Here is a 27,465-nt window from a genome sequence, read left to right as displayed (position 1 = left end):
GTGTGTTCTAAGTAGTAGGAATATAATAATGTATGCAAAAATAGTATTAAACTATGTGAAAATCGAGTATGCTTTAAATGCCAGGATGTTCAACTTTTTATCTAGTAGAATTCACTACACACTTTTTAGGAAGAAAATCATATTTTCTGAGTCACTTGTGTTTGACAACAGCTTATAATCATCTGATAATCAGATAAGGAGACTCGCTGTACCTAAATGAACAAATGATGTGAATCAACACATCTGTGCATTAGATTATCCATTCTCATGACGGGTGTTGATATTTGTTGTCTACAGCATTCGTTTTTACTAAACAGTAGGCTACATTCTAAATGGTATGTAGTAAGATTACTACATAATAGGCCTATGTAGTTTTAGTAAGTAGTAGGCAAGACAGATTTTGGATATGGCCAGTGTGTCCCCCTACATAGTGTCTACTGCTATGGTGCCCTGATGGAAGGATGAGTCAAGGAGAAGAGAAGGAATCCTGCCAATGTAGTGAGAAACTGGCTGAGACTGATGGAGTCCCTTCTTTTTAGGCCACTGTCTGAGTCACCACCAACACATACCAATCCAGCTGGCCAGATTCACAGATAATAATGTATCACTAATCTGAGGCCATATGTATCAAGCGTCTCAGAGGAGTGCTGATTTAGGATCAGTTTAGCCTTTAAGATCACAATGAATACAATTAAATGGACAGGGGAAAACTGATTCTAAGCCAGCTTTACACATACGGCCCCTGGTCCTTTAGTCAATGAATGTCTGTGAGACAAGTAAACTAAACAAGGAATCCAACTCTGAGAGGAATGGAGAGTGAGACGGTGTCAGATTGACTGTAATCCCAAATATACTGTAATCCCATCTCCCTTAACCTATCACAATTGTGGGAATTGGCCTATATGGATTGGGCTAAATTGAAATGTTTCTTACAGAAGAGATATGAAAAGCATATGCATAACCATGGTAGCAATTAAAAGGGAGCAGTTTGGATTGTGAAAATTATTAGACTAAAGATGAGGACACAAAAGTTCACCTGGCACAAGACTGAATCCAAACTGATTTTATGTGCATTTTAAATCTTGTGTTCTTTTTGCAGCATTTGATGATAATGAAATCTGAAAATACACTGGATACACTTAACGTAACGTGATAAGAATATCTAAGGAAAATGTTCAATGTGCAACATAAGACAGCAAAAATATGCAAGGGTTTGAGTGAGAGGCCTAGTTAGTGTTACCAAGTAGCCACACACCTTTCAATACACTTTTATGACTCAAAGAAGAGTCTTCAATTATAAGGTGCTTTCTTGAGCTCTTCGAGCTGTGCCACTGAGGGCCTAGAGCAAGCACTATTGTAGTTGTTTTGTTTAGAACACAGCCCTGCTTCCCCGCCTTTACACAATTACTGTTGTTGTTTACGCAATCCCAAAATGGTCCATTGGAAATCACAATCTGGGTCAGGTAGGCATAATTTGAAAGCTTGTTCTATTGCCAACATGTCTAGCTAAATATGAAATGTGATCTTGCAATGTTAGGTATTTGACAAGGCAATTCACAGAAGCAGATCAGAATTTTGGTGAGCATAGAATGGAGTCATTAGTGCATTCAGATGTGTGGTCCGCAGCAAATTGTACTAACAATACAACAAACCTAGGCTAATTCTGTTCAGGACAACCCAAAGTATAACATCACTTCATCTTGCAACTATACATCAAACATAGTGATGATAGATGTTGACACTGTTTACTACTTGAGTTTTATGATACGGAAATGTGAAGACCACATTTAGACTCAAGGGTATTTGGCTTACTTGCATGTCATCAAAGCGGTACTTAATATAATCCTCAATGTCTCATCTTTCAAAATACATTGTTCTTGTAATTGACAGCATTTACCTCAGTCAGACAACAAAACATTTGCAAAGGTTGCCCAATTAGCTGGATGGATAGGGGCAACGTCTTGTTGTCCACAGTGTTCAAATTCAGAATGTCTGTCAGTCAAAACCCATAAAGAGCTGTGAAGCGGAGACCCTAAGCTCTGATCTCATGTTTAGCATGTAACTGTACAGCCACTGCAGTCCAATTTGGGCATTTATCAGTGTCCAAATCTGCCATTTTCAACCTGTATACATACGGGTACGAGTGTAAAGGGCTATGTTGGGCCCCATTATCTACATCCTGCCCTTTGTCTTAAAATGGCGCCGGAAGAAATAACAGCAGTTTTACGGGCTGCCAACTTAACAACAATGTTTCTGCAACCGTATCTTATGGCAAAAAAGAGCTTCCGGATATCAGGACAGTGAACACTCACCTCAGATTAGAATAAGATTTTTTCTTCCACAAGCAAGACGCACAGGACATTCTCCAAACACGCGACAGGGCCAACATCCCCGTTATTTGCAAGAGGAAGGGACACAGGTAGAGACACAGAAAGCTGCCTTTACCATCAATACTACTCGCCAACGTGCAATCATTGGACAATAAACTAGACGAGGTACGAACACGAATATCCTACCAACGTGACATCAAAAATTGTAATATCCTATGTTTCACGGAATTGTGGCTGAATAACGACATGGATATTCAGCTAGTGGGATATACGCTGCACCGGCAAGAAAGAACAGCACACTCAGGTAAGACGGGGGGGATCTGTGCATATTTGTAAACAACAGCTGGTGCACGAAATCTAAGGAAGTCTCTAGATTTTGCTCGCCTGAAGTAGAGTTTATTGTGATAAATTGCAGGCCACACTACTTGCCTAGAGAGTTTACGGCTATACTTTTTGTGTCTGTTTTTTTACCACCACAGACAGATGCTGGCACTAAGACCACACTCAGTCAGCTGTATAAGGAAATAAGCTAACAGGAAACCACTCACCCAGAGGCGGCGCTCCTAGTGGCCAGAGACTTTAATGCAGGGAAACTTAAATCAGTCCTACAAAATTTCCATCAACAAGTTAAATGTGCAACCAGAGGGAAAAGAATTCGAGATCCCCTGTACTCCACACACAGAGACACGCACAAAGCTCTCCCTTGCCCTCCATTTGGTAAATCCGACCACAACTCTATCCTCCTGATTTCTGCTTACAAGCATAAATTAAGGCAGGAAGCACCAGTGACTCGGTCTATAAAAAAAGTGGTCAGATGAAGCAGATGCTAAACTACAGGACTGTTTTGCAAGCACAGACTGGAACATGTTCCGGGATTCTTCCGATGGCGTTGAGGAGTAGACCACATCTTTCACTGGCTTTATCAATAAGTGCATTGAGGACGTTGTCCCCACAGTGACTGTACGTACATACCCCAACCAGAAGCCATGGATTACAGGCAACATCCGCACTGAGCTAAAGGGTAGAGCTGCCGCTTTCAAGGGGCGGGACTCTAACCCGTAAGCTTACAAGAAATCCTGCTATGCCCTGCGACGAACCATCAAACAGGCAAAGAGTCAATATAGGGCTAAGACTGAATCTCACTACACTGGCTCCGACACTCGTCTTATGTGGTAGGGCTTGCAAACTATTACAGACTACAAAGGGAAGCACAGCCACGAGCTGCCTAGTGACACGAGCCTACCAGACGAGCTAAATCACTTCTATGCTCGCTTCAAGGCAAGCAACACTGAGGAATGCATTAGAGCATCAGCTGTTCCGGACGACTGTGTGATCACGCTCTCTGTGGGTTAGGGTTAGGGCATTATTAAGACTTTTAAATAGGTCAACATAGGGTTAGGGTTAAGACTTTTAAATAGGTCAACATTCACAAGGCTGTGGGGCCAGGCAGATTACCAGGACGTGTGTTCCGGGCATGTGCTGACCAACTGGCAGATGTCTTCACTGACATTTTCAACATGTCCCTGATTGAGTCTGTAATACCAACATGTTTCAAGCAGACCACCATAGTTCCTGTGCCCAAGAACACAAAGGTAACATGCCTAAATGACACCAGTAGCACTCACGCCCGTAGCCATGAAGTACTTTGAAACGTTGGTCATGGCTCACATCAACACCATTATCACAGAAACTCTCAACCCACTCTAATTTGCATACCGCCCAAACGGATCCACAGATGATGCAATCTCTATTGCACTCCACACTGCCCTTTCCCACCTGGACAAAAGGAACACTTATGTGAGAATTGAAAACAGCTCAACGTTCAACACCATAGTACCCTCAAAGCTCATCACAAAGCTAACGATCCTGAAACTAAACACCTTCCTCTGCAACTGGATCCTGGACTTCCTGACGGACTGCCCTCAGGTAGTGAGGGTAGGTAGCAACACATCTGCCACGCTAATCCTCAACACTGGAGCTCCCCAGCGGTGCATGCTCAGTCCCCTCCTGTACTCCCTGTTCACCCACGACTGCATGGCCAGGCACGACTCCAACACCATCATTAAGTTTGCAGACGACACAACAGTGGTAGGCCTGATCACCGACAACGACGAGACAGCCTATAGGGAGGAGGTCAGAGACCTGGCTGGGTGGTGCCAGAATAACAACCTATCCCTCAACGTAACCAAGACTAAGGAGATGATTGTGGACTACAGGAAAAGGAGGACCGAGCACCACCCCATTCTCATCGACGGGGCTGTAGTGGAGCAGGTTGAGAGCTTCAAGTTCCTTAGTGTCCACATCAACAACAAACTAGAATGGTCCAAACACACCAAGACAGTCGTGAAGAGGGCACGACAAAGCCTATTCCCCCTCAGGAAACTAAAAAGATTTGACATGGGTCCTGAGATCCTCAAAAGGTTTTACAGTTGCAACATCGAGAGCATCCTGACTGGTTGCATCACTGCCTGGTACGGAAATTGCTCGGCCCCTGACTGCAAGGCGCTACAGAGGGTAGTGCGTACGGCCCAGTACATCACTGGGGCTAAGTTGCCTGCCATCCAGGACATCTACACTAGGCGGTGTCAGAGGAAGGCCCTAAAAATTGTCAAAGACCCCAGCCACCCCAATCATAGACTGTTCTTTTTACTATCGCATAGCAAGCAGTACCGGAGTGCCAAGTCTAGGACAAAAACTTCTCAACAGTTTTACCCCCAAGCCATAAGACTCCTGAACAGGTAATCAAATGGCTACCCAGACTATTTGCATTGTGTGCTTCCCCCCAACCCCTCTTTTTACCCTGCTGCTACTCTCTGTTCATCATATATGCATAGTCACTTTAACCATATCTACATGTACAAACTACCTCAATCAGCCTGATTAACCAATGCCTATGTAGCCTCCCTAGTTTTATAGCCTCGCTACTGTATATAGCCTGTCTTTTTACTGTTGTTTTATTTCTTTACCTACCATTTGTTCACCTAATACATTTTTTGCACTATTGGTTAGAGCCATTAAGTAAGCATCTCACTGTTGTATTCGGCGCACGTGACAAACTTTGATTTGATTTGGGTCAAAACCTCTGCCACTCCAACCTTGACTTCCACTGTTACTTGTTGCACATGGAGGGGTCAATGTGCGGGAAGAATGCTTTCGATCCTTCATACTCCTCGTAAGAGGAAGACTTATATCGTTACAGAAGCACCCACCACCAAAGGACCAAGCAGCATGGTAACGGGCAGCAGCGATCTCAGGACTCCTGGTCATGGGAGGAGATTCTGGATGGCAAGGGACCCTGGGCACAGGCTGGGGAATATCGCCGCTCCAAGGAGCTGGAGACAGCGAAAGCTGAGAGGCGGCGGTATGAGGAGGCAGCACGGCAGCGCGGCTGGAAGCCCGAGAGGCAGCCCCAAAAATGTATTGGGAGGGCCACATGGGGAGTGTGGTGAAGTTAGGTAGGAGACCTGCGCCAACTCCCCGTGCTTACTGTGGGGAGAGAGGGACCGGGCAGGCACCGTGTTATGCCATGAGGTGCACGGTGTCCCCGGTGCGCAGGCATAGCCCAGTGCGTTACAGCGCAGCGCCTCGTATCGGCCGGGCTAGGTTGGGCATCGAGCCAGGTGCCAAGAAGCCGGCTCAGCGCATCTGGTCTCCAGTGCGTCTCGTCGGGCCGGGGTACATGGCACCAGCCCTACGCATGGTGTCCCCGGTTCGCCAGCACAGCCTGGCTACGGGGAGCATTCAGCCAGGTAGAGTTGGGCAGGCTCGGTGCTCGAGACCTCCAGTGCGCCATCACGGTCCGGTCTATCCGGTGCCACCTCCACGCACCAGCCCTCCGGTGGCAGCCCCCCGCACCAGGCTATCTCTCCGTCTCCTCCCTACAGGTGCTCCCGCCTGTCCAGCGCTGACAGAGTCGTCTCCCGTCTGTCCTGAGCTGCCAGAGTCTCCCGTCTGTCCTGAGCTGCCAGAGTCTCCCGTCTGTCCTGAGCTGCCAGAGTCTCCCGTCTGTCCTGAGCTGCCAGAGACTCCCGTCTGTCCTGAGCTGCCAGAGACTCCCGTCTGTCCTGAGCTGCCAGAGTCTCCCGTCTGTCCTGAGCTGCCAGAGTCTCCCGTCTGTCCTGAGCTGCCAGAGTCTCCAGTCTGTCCTGAGCTGCCAGAGCCGTCAGTCAGCCAGGAGCTGCCAGAGCCGTCCGTCAGCAAGGAACTGCCAGAATCGCCCTTCACTCCGGAGCTGCCGGAGTCTCCCGCCTGTCCGGTGCTGCCAGAATCTCCCGTCCATTCGGGACCCGTGGCTTGGGTCCCCAGTCCGAGGCTGGCGGCGAGGGTCACCGTGTTAGAGGCCACGGAGGCGGGTAAAGAGGCAGAGAAGGACTATGGTGGAGTGGGGTCCACGTACCGCGACAGAGCCGCCACCGCTGCATATTGGTCCGATCCTTCATACTCCTCGTCAGAGGAAGACGAATATCGTTACAGGCCTAGTTATTTTTTTCTAGTCTAGGCTGCAGAATGATTTTCGAATTGGTAGGGCTATGTTTCTCTTGTCCATAAAAATACGCAGATACAGAGCGTGCTGCTTAGACCACTGTGCTACACAGCAGTTCACAATTCTCTAGCAAGCAGGGAGAGTACTTAATCAAAGCAGTGCATTATTTTTAATTATTTTGTTTTAAGCCAAACCATAGCCCTAACCTTAGCCACTCAGAATTAACCATGTAATTTGTGGAATTAATATGTAAAAAATAAAAAAATAAAAAAAGACATTCATCCAATTATGGAAAATTACAAAGTGAAACTATGAGATCAGGTTGATAGTATAGTCTGCTTTACGCTAAATCTGGAGAAGAAAAAAACTATGCCTGACTGGTGGGAAAGAAAAGCATTTCTTCGGTTTCAGGCCAAATGATAATAAAGGTGTCAATTGCAGAATATGCAAAGATATTATCAGGGAAAGGGATGGATGGACGATAAACCTCTGTCAACATTTAAAAGTCCATCATCCTGCTGAGTTAGCTACTCGGGGGTAGGAAAGATGAATATGCTGGTGTTCCTTGACAGAAATCTTTAGGTAGGCCGAAGACATGGTAAAAAAAAGAAAAAATACTAGACCTAATAGTTCCTCATTGCACTTTTTAATTTAATTTGAAATGTAGCATATATTTAATTCTTGATGCATCTTATTTGAAAAATTATTTTCATACTCATTTTGTTATGGCTACTTTCTTTTGTAACTTGTAGGCCAACATTTTGGATTTGTACAGTATGATTGGCAAAAGTCATATCCTAATAGGCCTATTCATTTTTATCATTTTTAAGTGTTATAAAGAGTGATATAAATAATCATTTGTTTTTTTCTTATTTTATATTTAGGATTTTTACAGTTCGATAGGCAAAAGGCATAGCCTAACGATAATAGACCTACTCGTTTTTAGCCTAAGCCATTGTTCATTCAAGTGTTATAAAGAATGTTATAGGCTAAATTGCCCTTTACGCAATTCAAGGACATTAATAAACACTTCGACAATATTATAAATATTGGTTTACAAGTTTAAATTGTCAAAGTAACATTTACTGCAACTTTTATTGACTATTTGATTTGCAAAGAGGGACTTTTCGATGGCACAATTTATTTTTGGTCAAGTTAAGCAGCTGTTTAAACTTCCTATTCGATTAGTCTATCCTGGAATTGTTTGTTCTATCCTGGAATTGTTTGTTGTTTGTTCTGCGTAAAATAGTCAGAATTAAAACAGAGTTTGACCGGTCTTGATTAGTCGGCTCTGGAAGGTAATAGTTCTTTACACATGCTAATAGCCTCTAACACCTTGTCTATTGTACTCATATCACACCCCAGTTCACTTCAGCAGGTAATCTACTCCAAACATTTATTTAGTAGTCCTTCAACCAAGTTCAGACATTTAAAAAAGGTCTTAAGAATGATAGCTTATAAAGTTAATTGAGTCTATATTCATACAATCATCAATGAAAGATCCAACATCAAAGTTTACTTGAAGTGTATTTTAAAATAGCAACACACTTAAAACAATAAGATGAAAAAAAACAAGCATGGCAATAAAAGACATCAAATGTTATGAAAGAATATAAAACACATTGATTAATGTCCAAGCTAAAAAGGCAAATAGGATTTTAACACCTAAAGCAGTTTCACAGTACAATGCACAGTTATGTAAAAAAAAAAGGAAAATAAAACATATAAAAAGTATGAAACACAAACAATGATGAATAATCAAACATTTTTTATCGCTACAATTTAAGAAATAAACAGTTGCTTTGCTCGCAAATTCCCAATGCTAGCCCCCTTGACTTCTCATAGTTTCACCTCCAAGTAGGCTAAACAAGTCCTACAAGCCCTAATTTTGTCGCATCTGGACAAGTGCCACAAAGAGGGACATAGGCAAATTACAGTTAGCCAAGAACAAAGCAGTATGGCTGGCCCTTAAATGTACATGGAGAGCTAACATCAATAACATGCATGTCAATCTCTCCAGGCTCAAAGTAGATGAGAGATTGATTGAATCACTACTTGTCTTTATTAGAGGTATTGACCGAGCTGTCTGTGCAAATGACTAGCACACAGTTCAGACACCTATGCAGACACCCCACAATACATGCCACAAGGGGTCTCTTCACATCCCCCAAGTCCAAAACAGACTCCGGGAAACGCACTGTACCACACAGAGACATGACTAAATGGAACTCTATTCCACATCAAGTAACTCATGTAAGAGGCAAAATCCTTAAAAAAAAAAACGACACTTTACGGAACGCAGACTGTGTGGAGACACACACACACAAAGGCACACACACATATACGCTAGCACACATTCATACATTGTAATATTGTTGAATGTTTGTATTATACATTTTGCAGTGTAGATATGTTGGGTTGTAATTGTATTTTTTCCGGATTCCCATTAGCTGCTGCCAATGCAACAGTTACTCTATTTTTTGTTTTCTGTGTGACGTAAGTTTCTTAATGTGTTTGGACCCCATGAAGAGTACCTGTTGCCTTGAGAGCAGCTAATGGGGATCATTAATAAAAACAAACACAAATACAAAATCCCTAAAAAGCAGCCCTGCTTGAAACTGGTACTACCACAGTTACTGTCTCTGTAATCCTGGCAAATTGCACTTTTTACCGGCAATATGCACAGCGCATCATAATTCTCTGAACTGGAATAAACTGTGCCTTGCCCCAAACCTCAACAGGGGGCTTGAAATTATATTGATTCAGATGTTTCAGGAACCAATTTACATGAGCCATGATATGGGAAATGTGTGTGTTTTCATGTGCTGGATCAACAAGCACATCACAAGAGAACAACTGTGTTACTATGCCTGGTGTTAGCTCTACATCTGGTTGAATGTGCCCATCTGTCTGTCAGTGGCCTACCACTTTATAGTACACATGAATCGGAGGGCCTGTTGTCCAGACCTCTGGCAGTCTCTATGGGGGTGCCACAAGGGTTCAATTCTTGGGCCTACTCTTTTCACTGTATATATCAATGATGTCGCTCTTGCTGCTGGTGATTCTCTGATACACCTCTATGCAGACGACACCATTTTGTATACTTCTAGCCCTTCTTTGGACACTGTGTTAACAAACCTCCAGACGAGCTTCAATGCCATACAACACTCCTTCTGTGGCCTCCAACTGCTCTTAAATGCTAGTAAAACTAAATGTATGCTCTTCAACTGATCACTGCCCACACCCGCCCGCCTGAGTAGCATCACTACTCTGGACGGTTCTGACTTAGAATATGTGGACAACTACAAATACCTAGGTGTCTGGTTAGACTGTAAACTCTCCTTCCAGACTCACATTAAGTATCTCCAATCCAAAATTAAATCTAGAATTTGCTTCCTCTTTCGCAACAAAGCCTCCTTCACTCATGCTGCTAAACATACCCTTGTAAAACTGACTATCTTACCGATCCTTGGCTTCGGCGATGTCATTTACAAAATAGTCTCCAACACTCTACTCAGCAAATTGGATGTAGTCTATCACAGTGCCATCTGTTTTGTCACCAAAGCCCCATATGCCACCCACCACTGCGACCTGTATGCGCTTGATTGCTGGCCCTCGCTTCATATTCATATTCGCCAAACCCACTGGCTCCAGATCATCTATAAGTCTTTGCTAGGTCTTTGCTATCTCAACTCACTGGTCACCATAGCAACACCCACCCATAGCACACACTCCAGCAGGTATATTTCACTGGTCATCCCCAAAGCCAACTCCTACTTTGGCCACCTTTCCTTCCAGTTCTCTGCTGCCAATGACTGGAACGAATTGCAAAAATCACTGAAGCTGGAGACTCATATCTCCCTCACTAACTTTAAGCATCATCTTTCAGAGCAGCTTACTGATCACTGCACCTGTACACAGCCCATCTGTAAATAGCCCGCCCAACTACCTAATCCCCATATTGTTATTTATTTTTGGTCTTTTGCACCCCAGTATCTCTACTTGCACATCATCATCTGCACATCTATCACTTCAGTGTTAATTTTAAATTGTAATTATTTCCCCACTATGGCCTATTTATTGCCTTACCTCCCTAATCTTACTTCATTTGCACACACTGTATATTGATTTTTATATTGCGTTATTGACTGTATGTTTGTTTATCCCATTTGTTACTCTGTGTTGTTTTTGTCACACTGCTTTGCTTTATCTTGGCCTTGTTCTCAACTGGCCTACCTGGTTAAATAAAGGTGAAATAAAAAATGTAAAATAAAAATGAAGAGCGAAAACCTCTACTTTGATCAGTGCTTATAACCTTTCCCAGCATATATATCTTATCATGTTGTTCTGTCAACTGTACAATGGTGAGATCATTGTTTGGATACATTAATGTGAAGACACTATACAGATAATTATACCTTCACTTGCTATGACAAACAGCTATTTAGGGGGCAGGGAAACAATGTCTGAGCTCACTGCACATTCAACACTGGTCAGATCCTTATGCTCACTCTGATCAATGGCATGTAAATACTTGGTACCATCAGGACCTACAGTGGGGCAAAAAATTATTTAGTCAGCCACCAATTGTGCAAGTTCTCCCAATGAAAAAGATGAGAGAGGCCTGTAATTTTCATCATAGGTACACTTCAACTATAACAGACAAAATGAGGGAAAAAAATCCAGAAAATCACATTGTAGGATTTTTAATGAATTTATTTGCAAATTATGGTGGAAAATAAGTATCTGGTCAATAACAAAAGTTTATCTCAATACTTTGTGATTGCCAACAAAGGGTATATAAAAGAGGTCAAATGTTTTCTGTAAGTCTTCACAAGGTTTTCACACACTGTTGCTGGTATTTTGGCCCATTCCTCCATGCAGATCTCCTATAGAGCAGTGATGTTTTGGGGCTGTTGCTGGGCAACACAGACTTTCAACTCCCTCCAAAGATTTTCTATGGGGTTGAGATCTGGAGACTGGCTAGGCCACTCCAGGACCTTGAAATGCTTCTTACGAAGCCACTCCTTCGTTGCCCGGGCGGTGTGTTTGGGATCATTGTCATGCTGAAAGACCCAGCCATGTTTCATCTTCAATGCCCTTGCTGATGGAAGGAGGTTTTCACTCAAAATCTCACGATACATGGCCCCATTCCTTCTTTCCTTTACACAGATCAGTCGTCCTGGTCCCTTTGCAGAAAAACAACCCCAAAGCATGATGTTTCCACCCCCATGCTTCGCAGTAGGTATGGTGTTCTTTGGATGCAACTCAGCATTCTTTGTCCTCCAAACACGACGAGTTGAGTTTTTACCAAAAAGTTATATTTTGGTTTCATCTGACGATATGACATTCTCCCAATCTTCTTCTGGATAATCCAAATGCTCTCTAGCAAACTTCAGACGGGCCTGGACATGTACTGGCTTAAGAAGGGGGACACGTCTGGCACTGCAGGATTTGAGTCCCTGGCGTCGTAGTGTGTTACTGATGGTAGGCTTTGTTACTTTGGTCCCAGCTCTCTGCAGGTCATTCACTAGGTCCCCCCGTGTGGTTCTGAGATTTTTGCTCACCGTTCTTGTGATCATTTTGACCCCACGGGGTGAGATATGGCATGGAGCTCCAGATCAAGGGAGATTATCAGTGGTCTTGTATATCTTCCATTTCCTAATAATTGCTCCCACAGTTGATTTCTTCAAACCAAGCTGCTTACCTATTGCAGATTCAGTCTTCCCAGTCTGGTGCAGGTCTCCAATTTTGTTTCTGGTGTCCTTTGACAGCTCTTTGGTCTTGGCCATAGTGGAGTTTAGAGTGTGACTGTTTGAGGTTGTGGAAATGTGTCTTTTATACTGATAACAAGTTCAAACAGGTGCCATTAATACAGGCAATGAGTGGAGGACAGAGGAGCCTCTTAAAGAAGAAGTTACAGGTCTGTGAGAGCCAGAAATCTTGCTTGTTTGTAGGTGACCAAATACTTATTTTAGACCATAATTTGCAAATAAATTCATTAAAAATCCTACAATGTGATTTTCTGGATTTTTTTTCTCATTTTGTCTGTCATAGTTGAAGTGTACCTATGATAAAAATTACAGGCCTCTCTCATCTTTTTAATTGAGAGAACTTGCACAATTGGTGGCTGACTAAATACTTTTTTTCCCGACTGTACGTGTATGTCATCTTTCATGACTACCTTCTAACACGTTTCTCATATCAGTCATTTGGCCAGACCATGTGCTTAATTTCTAGGACAGTTAAAACGTTTCTCATTAACTGAACTAATATGCTGTGATTGTTGGTCATCTATTTACCTCTGAACTATGAACTATTGTCACGCCCTGGTCAAAGTATTTTGTGTTTATCTTTATGTATTTGGTCAGGCCAGGGTGTGGCATGGGGTTTTTGTAATTGTGGTGTGTTTGTCTTGGGGTTTTGGTGGTGGTATTGGGATTGTAGCTTAGTGGGTTATCTAGCAAAGTCTATGGCTGTCTGGAGTGGTTCTCAATCAGAGGCAGATGCTTATCGTTGTCTCTGATTGGGAACCATATTTAGGCAGCCATATTCTTTGAGTTTGTCGTGGGTGATTGTCCTTAGTGTCTTACTTGTACTCGCTGTTAGTTTGCACTAGATAGGCTGTTTTCGGTTTTCATTACGTTTATTGTTTTGTAGTGTTTAGTGTTTAGTCGTGTTTACGTTTTGTTTAATAAATATGGATCGCAATCGACACGCTGCAGTTTGGTCCGACTCTCCTTCATCACCTCTAGAAAACCGTAACAACTATCAGCAAACCTACCAGAGTAGTTACAAACTGCACAGAAATGAAATCATCAACATGCATTGATCACATCTATAATAAATTGCTTTAAAGCAGTATCCAAATCCATTGGATGTAGTGATCACAACATAGTAGCCATATCTAGGAAAACCAAAGTTCCAAAGGCCGGGCCTAATATAGTGTATAGGAGGTCATACAATATGTTGTGTAGTGATTCCTATGTTATTGATGTAAATAATATGTGTTGGTCTGTGGTGTGTAATGAGGAGCAACCAGACACTGCACTTGACACATTTATGAAAATGCTTATTACATTTACAAAACAGTTACATCCCCTTGTATTGATGAGGAATTGAAAAGGTGTATGGTTGAGAGGGATGAGGCAAAAGGAATGGCATATAAGTCTGGCTGCACAACTGATTGGCAAACGTACTGCAAATTGATCATGTAAATCATGTAACTAATCTGAATAAATAGAAGAAGAAACTATACTATGAAAAAACTATACATTTTATAAAGAATGATGGTAAAAAGTGTTGGAGCACCTTAAATTACATTTTGGGCAAAAGATGCAAACTCAGCTGCATCATTTATTGAATCAAATGACTCATTCATCACAAACCCCACTGATATTGCCAACTACTTTAATATTTTTTTAATTGGCAAGATTAGCAAATTTAGACATGACATGCCGGTAATACACATCCAAGTGTAACTAACCAAATTATGAAAGCGTTTGAATTCCATAAAGTGAGTGTGGAAGAGATGATTTTTCAAATGTTTTTTTTTTTTGTCAACGATGACAAGCCACCGGGGTCTGACAACTTGGATGGAAAATGACTGAGGGCAGCACTGGGCAGCACTGCTGGCCCTTAAATGTACACTGAGAGCTAGCATGTCAATCTCTCATGGCTCAAAGTGGAGGAGAGATTGACTTCATCACTACTTGTTTTTGTAAGAAATGTTGACAAGCTGAATGCACCGAGCTGTCTGTTTAAACCACTAGCACACAGCTCGACACCCATGCATGCCACACAAGACATGCCACCAGAGTAGAGGTCGACCGAATATGAATTTTCAACGCTGATAACGATACCGATTATTGGAGGACCCAAAAAAAAACGATACCGATTAATCGGACGATTTTATTTTATTTTTACATTTTATTTGTAATAATGACAATTACAACAATACTGAATGAACACTTATTTTAACTTAATATAATACATCAATATAAATCCATTTAGCCTCAAATAAATAATAAAACATGTTCAATTTGGTTTAAATAATGCAAAAACAAAGTGTTGGAGAAGTAAAAGTGCAATATGTGCCATGTAAAAAAGCAAACGTTTGAGTTCCTTGCTCAGATCATGAGAACATATGAAAAGTTGGTGGTTCCTTTTAACATGAGACTTCAATATTCCAAGGTAAGAGGTTTTAGGTTGTAGTTAATATAGTATTTATTGGACTATTTCTATCTATGCCATTTGTATTTCATATCCCTTTGACTATTGGATGTTCTTATAGGCACTATAGTATTGCCAGTGTAACAGTATAGCTTCCGTCCCGCTCCTCGCTCCTACCTGGGCTCGAACCAGGAACACATCGACAACAGCCACACTCGAAGCAGCGTTACCCATGCAGAGCAAGGGGAATAACTACTCCAAGTCTCAGAGCGAGTGACATTTGAAATGCTATTAGCACGCACCCCGCTAACTATCTTGCCATTTCTAGCTAGTTAGCTATCGGTTCACTTCGGTTACATCAGCCATTAGGCTGATAGGCTTGAAGTCATAAACAGCAAAACGCACAAAAGTGCTGTTTGAATGAATGCTTACGAGCCTGCTGTTGCCTACCAACGCTCAGTCAGACTGCTCTATCAAATCATAGACTTAATTATAACATAATAACACACAGAAATACGAGCCATTGGTCATTAATATGGTCGAATCCGGAAACTATCATTTCGAAAACAAAACGTTTATTCCTTCAGCGAAATACACAACCATTCGGTATTTTATCTAACGGGTGGCATCCCTAAGTCTAAATATTTGTGTTACATTGCACAACCTTCAATGTTATGTCATAATTACGTAATATTCTGGCAAATTAGTTTGCAATGAGCCAGGCTGCCCAAACTGTTGCATATACCCGGACTCTGAATGCAATGAACGCAAGAGAAATATCACAATTTCACCTGGTTAATATTGCCTGCTAACCTGGATTTCTTTTAGCTAAATATGCAGGCTTAAAACTACATACTTCTGTGTATTGATTTTAAGAAAGGCATTGGTGTTTATGGTTAGGTACAGTCATCCAACGATTATGCTTTTTTCGCAAATGCACTTTTGTTAAATCATCCCCCAGCGTTGCATTGATTATATGCAACACAGGACACGCTAGATAAACTAGTAATATCATCAACCATGTGTAGTTATAACTAGTGATTATGATTGATTGATTGTTTTTTATAAGATAAGTTTCATGCTAGCTAGCAACTTACCTTGGCATCTACTGCATTCGCGTAACAGGCAGTCTCCTTGTGGAGTGCAACGAGAGGCAGGTGGTTATAGCGTTGGACTAGTTAACTGTAAGATTGCAAGATTGAATCCCCCGAGCTGACAAGGAGAAAATCTGTTGTTCTTCCCCTGAACAAGGCAGTTAACCCACCGTTCCTAGGCCGTCATTGAAAATAAGAATGTGTTTTTAACTGATTTGCCTAGTTAAATCAAATGTATAAAAAATAATAATAATAAATAACAAAAAAATCGGCAAAATCGTTGCCCAAAAATACCGATTTCCAATTGTTATAACTTGAACTTGGCCCTAATTAATCGGCCATTCCGATTAATCGACCGACCTCTACACCAGAGGTCTCTTCACAATCCCCAAGTCAAGAACAGACTATGGAGGGGCACAGTACTATGTAGAGCCATGGCTACATGGAACTCTATTCCTCATCAAGTAACTAATGCAAGCAGAAGAATCAGATTAGAAAACAGACAAAAATACACCTTATGGAACAGACACAGAGAGAGTCACACACACACACGCTAGCACACTCACTCTACACACACACGTACATTTTGTATTGTAGATGCAGTGGGGCAAAAAAGCATTTAGTCAGCCACCAATTGTGCAAGTTCTCCACTTAAAGATGAGAGAGGCCTGTAATTTTCATCGTAGGTACACTCCAACTATGACAGACAAAATGAAGAAACAAAATCCATAAAATCACATTGCAGGATTTTTAATGAATTTATTTGCAAATTATGGTGGAAAATAAGTATTTGGTCACCTACAAACAAGCAAGATTTCTGGCTCTCACAGACCTGTAACTTCTTTAAGAGGCTCCTCTGTCCTCCACTCATTACCTGTATTAATGGCACCTGTTTGAACTTGTTATCAGTATAAAAGACCCCTGTCCACAACCTCAAACAGTCACACTCCAAACTCCACTATGGCCAAGACCAAAGAGCTGTCAAAGGACACCAGAAACAAAATTGGAGACCTGCACCAGACTGGGAAGACTGAATCTGCAATAGGTAAGCAGCTTGGTTTGAAGAAATCAACTGTGGGAGCAATTATTAGGAAATGGAAGATATACAAGACCACTGATAATCTCCCTCGATCTGGGGCTCCATGCCATATCTCACCCCGTGGGGTCAAAATGATCACAAGAACGGTGAGCAAAAATCTCAGAACCACATGGGGGGACATAGTGAATGACCTGCAGAGAGCTGGGACCAAAGTAACAAAGCCTACCATCAGTAACACACTACGCCGCAACGGACTCAAATCCTGCAGTGCCAGATGTGTCCCCCTGCTTAAGCCAGTACATGTCCAGGCCCGTCTGAAGTTTGCTAGACAGCATTTGGATGATCCAGAAGAAGATTGGGAGAATGTCATATGGTCAGATGATACAAAATATAACTTTTTGGTAAAAACTCAACTCGTCGTGTTTGGAGGACAAAGAATGCTGAGTTGCATCCAAAGAACACCATACCTACTGTGAAGCATGGGGGTGGAAACATCATGCTTTGGGGCTGTTTTTCTGCAAAGGGACCAGGACGACTGATCCGTGTAAAGGAAATAATGAATGGGGCCATGTATCGTGAAATTTTTAGTGAAAACCTCCTTCCATCAGCAAGGGCATTGAAGATGAAACGTGGCTGGGTCTTTCAGCATGACAATGATCCCAAACACACCGCCCGGGCAACGAAGGAGTGGCTTCGTAAGAAGCATTTCAAGGTCCTGGAGTGGCCTAGCCAGTCTCCAGATCTCAACCCCATAGAAGATCTTTGGAGGGAGTTGAAAGTCTCTGTTGCCCAGCAACAGCCCCAAAACATCACTGCTCTAGAGGAGATCTACATGGAGGAATGGGCCAAAATACCAGCAACAGTGTTTGAAAACCTTGTGAAGACTTACAGAAAACGTTTGACCTCTGTCATTGCCAACAAAGGGTATATAACAAAGTATTGAGATAAACTTTTGTTATTGACCAAATACTTATTTTCCACCATAATTTTCAAATAAATTCATTAAAAATCTTACAATGTGATTTTCTGGATTTTTTTCTCTCATTTTGTCTGTCATAGTTGAAGTGTACCTATGATGAACATTACAGCCCTCCCTCATCTTTTTAAGTGGGAGAACTTTCACAATTGGTGGCTGACTAAATACTTTTTTGCCCCACTGTATATGGTTGGGTAATAATGGTATATGATGCACTGTTTTATCTTTTGTTTTATGTGTGAGTGCCTTAATGTGTTTGGACTGCAGGAAGACTAGCTGCTGCCTTGGCAGGAGCTAATGGGGTTCCCTAATAAATACACAATACAAAGGCAAACATGCCAAGCATTTTGACTACTCATTCCCCTCATATGTCCAGGCTGTGCGTTACGATGACCTCTCGGCTGCCATCCAACTTCTGACACCGATGTAGCGAACGGGAGGCAGTGCAGTGAAAGGCAAGCACCCTACACATTGGGCCACTTGTTAGGAATTGCAATATGGCTCATATCATGAGGATTGTTACAATACATAGGTGATGTGATGATGATTAGTTCACCATCTGTTACCAACATTTTACCTAACATATTCTGGATAATCCTACAACCATGAGTCCGAGCGTGGGTAACCTACATCTTACAAATTAAATTAGTTTACCAAGCGTTCTCAAGATTCCACACCAAAATAAAACACATTACTGCAATTCACTGATATATCAAACAGTGATCTAGCAATCAATTAATTCACAAATAGATAAAGGAAGTATACAGTACCTCGAAATAAGAAGGCTTTGCTATTGTTGTGAAGCCCTGCCACTTGGGTAATTCCATAAATTGCATTTGCGAAGTCAAGTTCATTGATGATATCTATCTGGTAGTCGGGATCTATTCCAAAGCCGATAACTGTAGGGGGGAAATATTATTTAGACATTGTCACACATTGGGTGCACAGTTACTATCACACATCCTCCCACCTATATGATGTGTATAACATACATAATAAGCAAGACACTTCTTTAATGATTGAGTTTGAGAATCAAACTTCAGCGTCTGCATGATACAACGAACTGCAACACAGTCAAATACATGCAGTCAAATACATGGGGATTGAATCCATGCGATTTCAAAGCACCTTCACCAAGGTACAGTGGCAATCATATCAGAGACAAAACGCGTAAATTGCATGGCAGTAGACATCAGATACCATATAATGACAGATCATTTTAAATGAAAGTCTACATAATCCAAATGTTAGGCTTATTGTTGCATGGCAACAAATTGACTGCTGCATCAACCTGTGCGACACCTGTAATTTCTGTAAGGACTTTTGCGCGTTATACAGATGTGGTCTGACACAACAACAACCCCTACGATTTAATATATGATAACTATGCTATTTATCTGTACTATAAAACGAATTTTAAAAACGTGATTTATAAAAAAAATCGATGAGGGGCAAATTGATTTTTTTAAATTAATTGATTAATAAAAAACCTACGAGAGACAAAATAAGGATCGAGAAGCTTGCGCGCAAGTTGCTAATTAGGCTATGGAGAAGGAGAGGGTGGGTGCGCATTAAAAACCCATTGCTGACAGAGCTGATAATGATACCTAAACAATATGTAAACTAACTGCATATGTCCCAGTGTGACACCTACCTGGTTTCGCAATGAGCACTACCGATAACAAAGCCACGTAAATATCCATTTGTGTGAAGTTGAACTGTACAGTTTCCTCAGAAATATCCGCCGTCGATCGCTTCGCTAGCAATCCACTTGCTCGGGTCTGTCTGCAAACTGCGCTCGTCTCACCGTTGCTGGGTGCAGAGGCTCGGAGCGCTCCACATCATGGAAATAGGGGTTCTTTCGGCGCGCACGTAAATTATCTTGAATTTACTGTAAATACTATTTCCATCTATTCAATAGGCGATATTATCCACAAACCTTGACGAAGTCCACATTACCAATCCTCCTGGATTCAAATTAATCTATAGACGACATGTTTGCGCGGCGAAAATGAACCTTAATCCTCCCCTTTCAGTGACGATAGACACGTCCAATTCTGGAGGTGACGCTGGGGACTTGTAATAAGAGTTGGGATTCTAACAAGTGGGCTACATGTAATTACATAGCCTATTTGTTACGAATAATCATCTCTTACATAGCCTTTGCTCTTTTTTGCAGATAATCAGATGCAGTATTTTTCACAACAGAAAAGGTCTATGAAAATGAAATTAATTGAATCAGGCGGATTTCTTTAACCAGCTAAATCATAGTCAGGTCCTCATGGATGTGTATTTTTTTCGGGACTTCACGCTGTTAGCCTACATTCAATCCATAAACCCCTGACATGTGTCCGTCTCCTCGCTTTCCTCCCTTACCTCTAACTCGATCAATCTCTCCCTCCCTCCCTCTCGCCCTCACCACTGGGATACTGAAGGCTTCTTATAAGCACTCCAACCCATCTTCCTCCTGGGAGCTGTCCTTGTTGGATACCATTAATCACGCTCCTAGCTTCTCCAGTGCAGGTAATACCACATCCCAAATGGCATCCTGTTCCCTACTGTGCGCTACTTTTGCGCACGGGGCTCTGATAGTGCTTTGATCAAAATGTGTGGACTATGTATAGAATTGATTGTCATGTGGGATGCAACCAATATGTGCAGTGTGTATATTGCCAGGTTACCTGCATCAACACAAGCCATGCGCTGACATTGAAACAAGTACGTTTATTCAGCGATTTTGGCATTTATGCACGGCCACATCAATAGCACAACAGTAGCTATGATACCCGTTTGGCAATCTCGTTCAGAAGATGACTGGGAATTTTACAGGAGTGTCATTTTAATTGGAGTCACTAACTATGTTTCCATCCACAGTTGTTATGCGAGTAAAGTCATAGCTATGTAAAAAATCATGACAGCTGTGATGGAAACGTTTCGGGAAAATGTTATGAATTCCGACATATAATTTGTTCGTTGGACATGGTGGGATCTTTTGGTGTCTGTAAAATTAATTATTCAACAAATGTCGGTGAAAATGCCTTTATGTGCAAATACCGATATAATAACCGTATAGAAGTGAATTTGGAGTCACGCGATGACATATTGTGTGGTCCTACCACTACGACTCGAGAAAGCATGCTTATTGGGCTACAGATTAAATCAGTTATGATGAACTTCACAGGGCGGTAAAAGTGCAAGGTGATGAGCTTGATCCTCATTTCCAATAAATATCTTGCTATTTTTCCATAATAATCACATAATGTAGTCTATAGCCTGCCTGCACTGTATCTGCGAGTTGTTGGCTAGAACGCAAGTGCCAATAGTGGGCACATTGACAATATAACACAACATTGTTTTGTGACAAAACCATCAGTAGTGATGAAAATGTGATGGAAATCCATTTAACTTGTATTTTTATTTATTTAGTAACTGTAAAAGTAATTTATGTGCACTACATCATCATCCACATCATTTTATCCATAACAAGTAAATTTGATGGAAACATCTCTGGTGGAAAAATGCCATATTGTTTTTATGCTGATTTTTGAATATTGGATGGAATCCTAGATACTGTTGCAAAAGGGATCGGTAGCTAGGTTTCCATCCAATTAGCAACAGAATTTCATTCTAGAATCTGAATTAAAGAAAATATTAGCATTTTCCCACAGTGGTGTGTTTCCAGCAAACGTACTTGTTGCAGATAAAAATTAGAGCGTGATGACGTAGTGTGGACAAAATCTAGTTTTTCGCTTAAGTTTTCATGTACCGAATAAAAATCAAAAGTTCAGCGTGTTTCCATCCCATTTTCAATTCTACCAATAGCTTTGACACGAACACTGTTGCATTCAATAGCAAATGTGCCTCCTCTGGTCTTGGCATGTGCGCTCCAACCAACAGCTTGCAGATACTGTGCGTGTAGGCTACTCTACATTATTATGGATAAAAGCAAGAGTATTTGTATTTGTCAAACAGCAGTCAAGCATCGAGTCACCAGAATAAGACCCTCAATACGTATTGTAAAGAAGCATCAAGATCACTGTTCACTTTCACCAAACTGTGAAGTTCATCATAATTTATTTAATCTGTAGCCTAATAAACTGCATGGTTTCCCGAGTCTAGTGGGATGAGTTTGGCGAAGATAATTTGTACCATAAAATGCACCTTTATAATAAAGCATTACATGCATAATCGTATTTACCGTTACTTTCGAGAACAGTGTTGTCCCGCTAATTGATTGCATTTTGAAACATTTGCGCTTATAACCTACTTACTGCCTTGTGTGCATTGTTGCGCTTATGTGAAAAAATAGGCAAATAGTTGATCAACCTTTTAAGCTAAACGATCAGCCTCATTGCTTTTTTGATGTGTGTGGTTGTATTGATTTGGGATCTATCGCATCCCATACTGTCCCAGAGTATGTTTGGAATATTTATTTATTGCAAGTTGACCAATAGAATAAGTTAACCTTTGTACTATGGGGGACAGTAGATTCACATAGTCTATTACTTTTGCTGTTCGTTAGGCCTACTCATCTTGTTCACTGACGAAAAGTAGGCTAAATGTGGACAGCTCGTAAAAATATGCCCCTCAGAATTCAATAAGAGGAACCAATCACGATGGGCATTGGCTTGTCGTGGAAATTTCCTCTATTTGCCTAATCATGGGAGCAAACCACACACATGTCAGAGTTAGTTATAAAAGTCCATCTTTAATTATATGAGCTCTTATCACGATCCTGTGACTCTCAGATAATTCAGTGTCTCCCAGTGAATCCTCTGAGAGTCCCCTTACAATGCAACTGAGTTCCTTTAATAGCAAAGAACACACATAGTCAGACAGCATAGACATAACTCATCGTTCAGCTTTGTCTTCTTTTCCAAACCTCAGAACCATAAACCAAATCCTCCATATCAACAGGCATATATCAAATTGTCATTTAGATACAACCCACTCTAAATACAAACTCCTGGACAAACTCACGGATAGGAGAGTGACCCTACAGGTCAACAAAGAGGGAGCATAGAATGATTCCACCCTCCTTCCCCCCCCCTGAGAAAAGGTAGGGAGTAAAAGATATGTTTACACATGATGACACTTTGACCTCTCCCCTCTCAGCGGCCCATGCAACTTAGTTTTGACATAGAACAGATAACTGCAACCTCGCCACAGTATTATACAAAAATACCATTCTGATGAGAAGTAACTTACACACATTTGATGAATATTAAACATCTTACAAATGTTACCAACAAATTCTGATCCTTCCACGACAGGCTACATCTGAGAGAGCCATGTAAGTGAGAGGTGCTTCGGGGAATGGCAGCCGGGAGAAGGGATTTATAATTAGCCTATTATATTCACAAGGGAATGCCACCAGGAAATTCGAGGCCAGGTGAGAATATTATCAAGTGCTTGTCAAATTGTGAATGAGAGACTGATGAAGTGTGTGCAGCTTGCAACTTTTTTCAAATCATTATAGTCCCATCATGCAGCCTTAGAATGTATTAAACATCAAAACATATAGCCCAATATTTGTATCACAACTAAAGTTGCATAAATAACTCTAAATGAAGAATATAGGAGGACCAGTTTCTTTGTTAATGTGTGCACTTCCTTTGAAATCATTTGGAGAAAATATCCTTTCTATTTTATTAAGCTATGTTCAACTGTATTCTTTATACTATAAAATACAAATAATTTCTAAGCAAATCTTGTCTGCTAAATTAACTAGTGTAGCCCACAGCCATATGGCATAGCCATATCAGGGCCTAACATAAGGACAACTCAGAGTATGCTATTCTGTACTTGTGAAATACTTAATTTTCTTCATATCATGTTTCTTTAGACCTGGTTAAAATAAATAATGAATTTATTGTGATTGTGTAGGCTATATTAAATGGATTTATTAAACTTTTTTAAATGTAGATGTTCCAAACGTCTGCATCAGTGGATTGTAGGCTATGCATGGAAGCCAGAAGATACTAAACATGTTTATGCTGATTAATGGTTCATTGTCTTGAGACCGGCAATTATTTGCTTGACATTTCCTGGCTGACAAAATGACCGCCACAGCCCTAGGGAGGACCACACAACATATCATCGTGTGACTCCAAGTTTACTTCGATATGATGGTTATTATATCAACATTTGCACCTAAAGGTATTTCCACTGCAAATTCTCGCATGATTAATTTTACTGACAATATAGGTCCCACCATGTGGAACAAAAATGATCTGTTGGCATTTTTAAAAATTCTATGACGATAAAAACTGTGGATGGAAACATAGTTAGTGTCTTTCTTGCAGTGGATTTACGTCATTGAGTGGTAGCGGCATTTGAGAAGCAGGCAGATCGTTTGTTGAATCCTGCGGCAGAGCAGATGACAAGGCACAGTATGTTTCATTGATGAAGTTCAGGCCCAGTGAATGCAGTGTCTGCCTCCCAAATGGCAGCCCATTCAAAAGTAGTGTACTATTCAGGTCATAGGGCTCTGGTCAAATGTTAGGAATACTGTAGTTGTTGGGGTGTAGTGATGGAAAAATTGCAACAAATGTTCAACTAGATTCACATATTCATCAACTATAAAATATGTCCATTACATTACAATATGTCCATTACATGGGCTCCCGGGTGGAGCAGGGGTATAAGACACTGCTTCTCAGTGCTAGAGGTGTCACTAGAGACACTGGTTCGATTCCAGGCTGTATCACAAACAGCTGTGATTGGGAGTCCGGGTTAGGCTTTGGCCGGGGTAGGCAGTCATTGTAAATAAGAATTTGCTCTTAGCTGACTTGCCTAGTTAAATGTAAAATAAATAAACATGAGTCATTTGGTGAAAGCCTCGTCCTGGTTTTTATGATTGAGTCCGCCAGGGCATCTTGGTGTTCGTTTGGGCATGTGTGGGTTAGGTATCCACTGGGCAACCTGTACTTAACAGAAGGCCAGCAGTAAAAGGAAATCAAAAACAGTATTACCCTCTTCCCACAATGGCCTTTGTCAGTAAATCTCTCTGCTAGCTGAGCCAGCCACAAATAGGAAATATTGTCCCAACTGTTAAACAGGAGCGCTATTTGGACATAAATATTCTCCAAAATCCCAGACCAAGTGCAACATCATTTTGATTTGTTTTCAATTGCTCAGGTTTACCATCAGAAAGAGTTTTGGTAGTTTTGCTCAGTGGTGGAAAATGTACCCAATTCTCATACTTGAGTAAAAGTAAAGATTTTTTAAATGTTACCTTTATTTAAATGTAACCTTTATTTAACTAGGGAAGTCACTTAAGAACAAATTCCTGTTTACAATGAGGGCCTACACTGGCCAAACTCGGACGACGCTGGGCCAATTGTGCGCCGCCTTATGGGACGTCCAATCTAAGGTCATATGCACCCTGAAGCAGGTTCTCATCAAGGATTTGCCTGTATTTGGCTCCATTCATTCATTGTTCCCTCTATCCTTACCTGTCTCCCAGTCCCTGCGCCTGAAAAGCATCCCCATAGCATGATGCTGCCACCACCATCCTTCACGATAGGGATGGTGTTAGACAGGTGATGAGCTGTGCCTGGTTTTCTCCAGACATAGTGCTTTGCATTCAGGCCAAATTGTAAAATTTGTCTCATCAGACCACAGGATCTTATGCCATATATGACTTGTTTCAGGAAACTATGCGCATGTCTAGTTGGTTTAACCACAGAAAAAGACAACAACCTTCCCGCTAACCACGATTGGCTGAGATAATGAGTGAGCTGGATATGCCGTGAGATGAGTTCTGTCTATTTGAGCTGGTCAGTAGGTATAGGTAATCCTGTCTAAAGCGGTTATTTTACAAATATATCGCATAGTAGAACTGCATATGTGTTACTCTCCACTTTCTGGAGAACCTTGTTTGGAAAATCAGTGGAGTTAGAATATGATAACTAAGTATATGGAGAAAACACCTGTCTCCGGATTACGTCTTTAAACTAAGGGCAACCATGGCATAAGTGACAGGGAGAAGTATCCATCCATGATATATACAGGTAAGATAGTCTAGCTAGCTACATTCAGATATTACACGATTCTAATTTTGACAGAAAGTTATTTTAATTTCAAGATAAAGTGTACTGTTAGCTAGCTAGCTAACGTTAGCTGGCTGGCTCGCTAGGTAACGTTACATGTATGATCGTATGTCAGAGCCATTTGCTTTGCTAGTTATAGTCTAATGTTAGTTAGCTAACATTGAAACTGGTTGGTTAGCTACCTGCAGATTCATGCAGGGTAATAACGTCATGAGTTGGGATTATTGTTAATTGTTTACCTAGATAGCTAGCTACATGGCTTCCCGAGTGGCACAGTGTTCTAAAGCACTGCATTGCAGTGCTAGAGGCATCACTACAGACCCTGGTTTGTTCCCAGGCTGTGTCACAACCAATCGTGATCGAGAATCCCATAGGGTGGCGCACAATTGGCCCAGCGTTGTCCGGGTTTAGGGGAGGGTTTGGCCGGGGAGGTAGGCCGTCATCACAAATAAGAATTTGTTCTTAACTAACTTGCCTAGTCAAATAAAAGGTTTAATAAAACTCAAACCAAAAACCCATTGGCTTAACAATAAAGTGGCAAGGGGAATCACCAATATAACCCCGTTACACTCCCCCCTACTGAATTCCACTTGCCAAGAAAAATAATACAAATACAAAACGGCACTGTGCAAACATACCAGATACAGAGACACTCAATACATGTACAGAATAATCCAGAGAAACAAAACATATATATACTACCTAATAGAGAAAACTAAAAGGTAAAGCTGTGTATATCAAGGATGCAGACCCTGCTTTAAATCAGTCACTAAATATTCCAGTCATTAGACTATTCTCTTTGAGAATTAGAGTGAAAAGCGGACCTTAGACCTCATAGGTAAACATGCCTGTTACATGTTAAGTACACTCAGTGACTTTAAAACATCCAAGTAATAAAATAAACCACCATAAGAGACTTTATCATATCTGTCACGTTACCATCCTGCAACCTCTAATCATGGTCACAATGGTGTAAAATCAAAACAAATAAAAGATGTCAATACCATTGACCCTCTATTCACATATTTAACCTTCAAGAGCTAATTTTCTGCTGATTCATAATCTCAATCAGTCTTGACACTGGTTTAACCTGTAGTGACGCCCAGCCCGTGAACGGGACCGTTATCATTATCTGACACTAATTAGCATAACGCAACGGACATAAATCTTCCTAGAAAATATTCCTATTCATGAAAATCAGAAGTTAAATATATTGGAACACCACTTAGCCTTTTGTTACTCACCCTGCCATCTCAGATTTTCAAAATATGCTTTACAGCCAATGCTAGACAAGCATTTGTATAAGTTTATCATAGC

At 41.3% G+C, this 27,465-nt stretch overlaps 1 protein-coding gene across 1 annotated transcript in view; it reads right to left on the bottom strand.

The window, feature by feature from the left end:
• Nucleotides 1–19,863, bottom strand: part of LOC112248956 (protein kinase C-binding protein NELL1) — a 412,284-nt gene extending 392,421 nt beyond the window's left edge. The window contains exons 1-2 of the mRNA XM_024418430.2: nt 19,749–19,863; nt 18,865–18,993 (exon numbers count right to left, since the gene is read on the bottom strand). Coding sequence (XP_024274198.1) covers nt 18,865–18,993; nt 19,749–19,797 — 178 coding nt within the window. The 5' untranslated portion in view covers nt 19,798–19,863. The remainder of the gene's footprint in view (nt 1–18,864; nt 18,994–19,748) is intronic.
• Nucleotides 19,864–27,465: the final 7,602 nt, after the last annotated feature.

Source organism: Oncorhynchus tshawytscha, linkage group LG04, assembly GCF_018296145.1.
Source record: "Oncorhynchus tshawytscha isolate Ot180627B linkage group LG04, Otsh_v2.0, whole genome shotgun sequence".
Taxonomy (NCBI): domain Eukaryota; kingdom Metazoa; phylum Chordata; class Actinopteri; order Salmoniformes; family Salmonidae; genus Oncorhynchus; species Oncorhynchus tshawytscha.
Note: the sequence above shows the minus strand (reverse complement) of the source record. Positions and strands in the feature narration are given on the sequence as shown.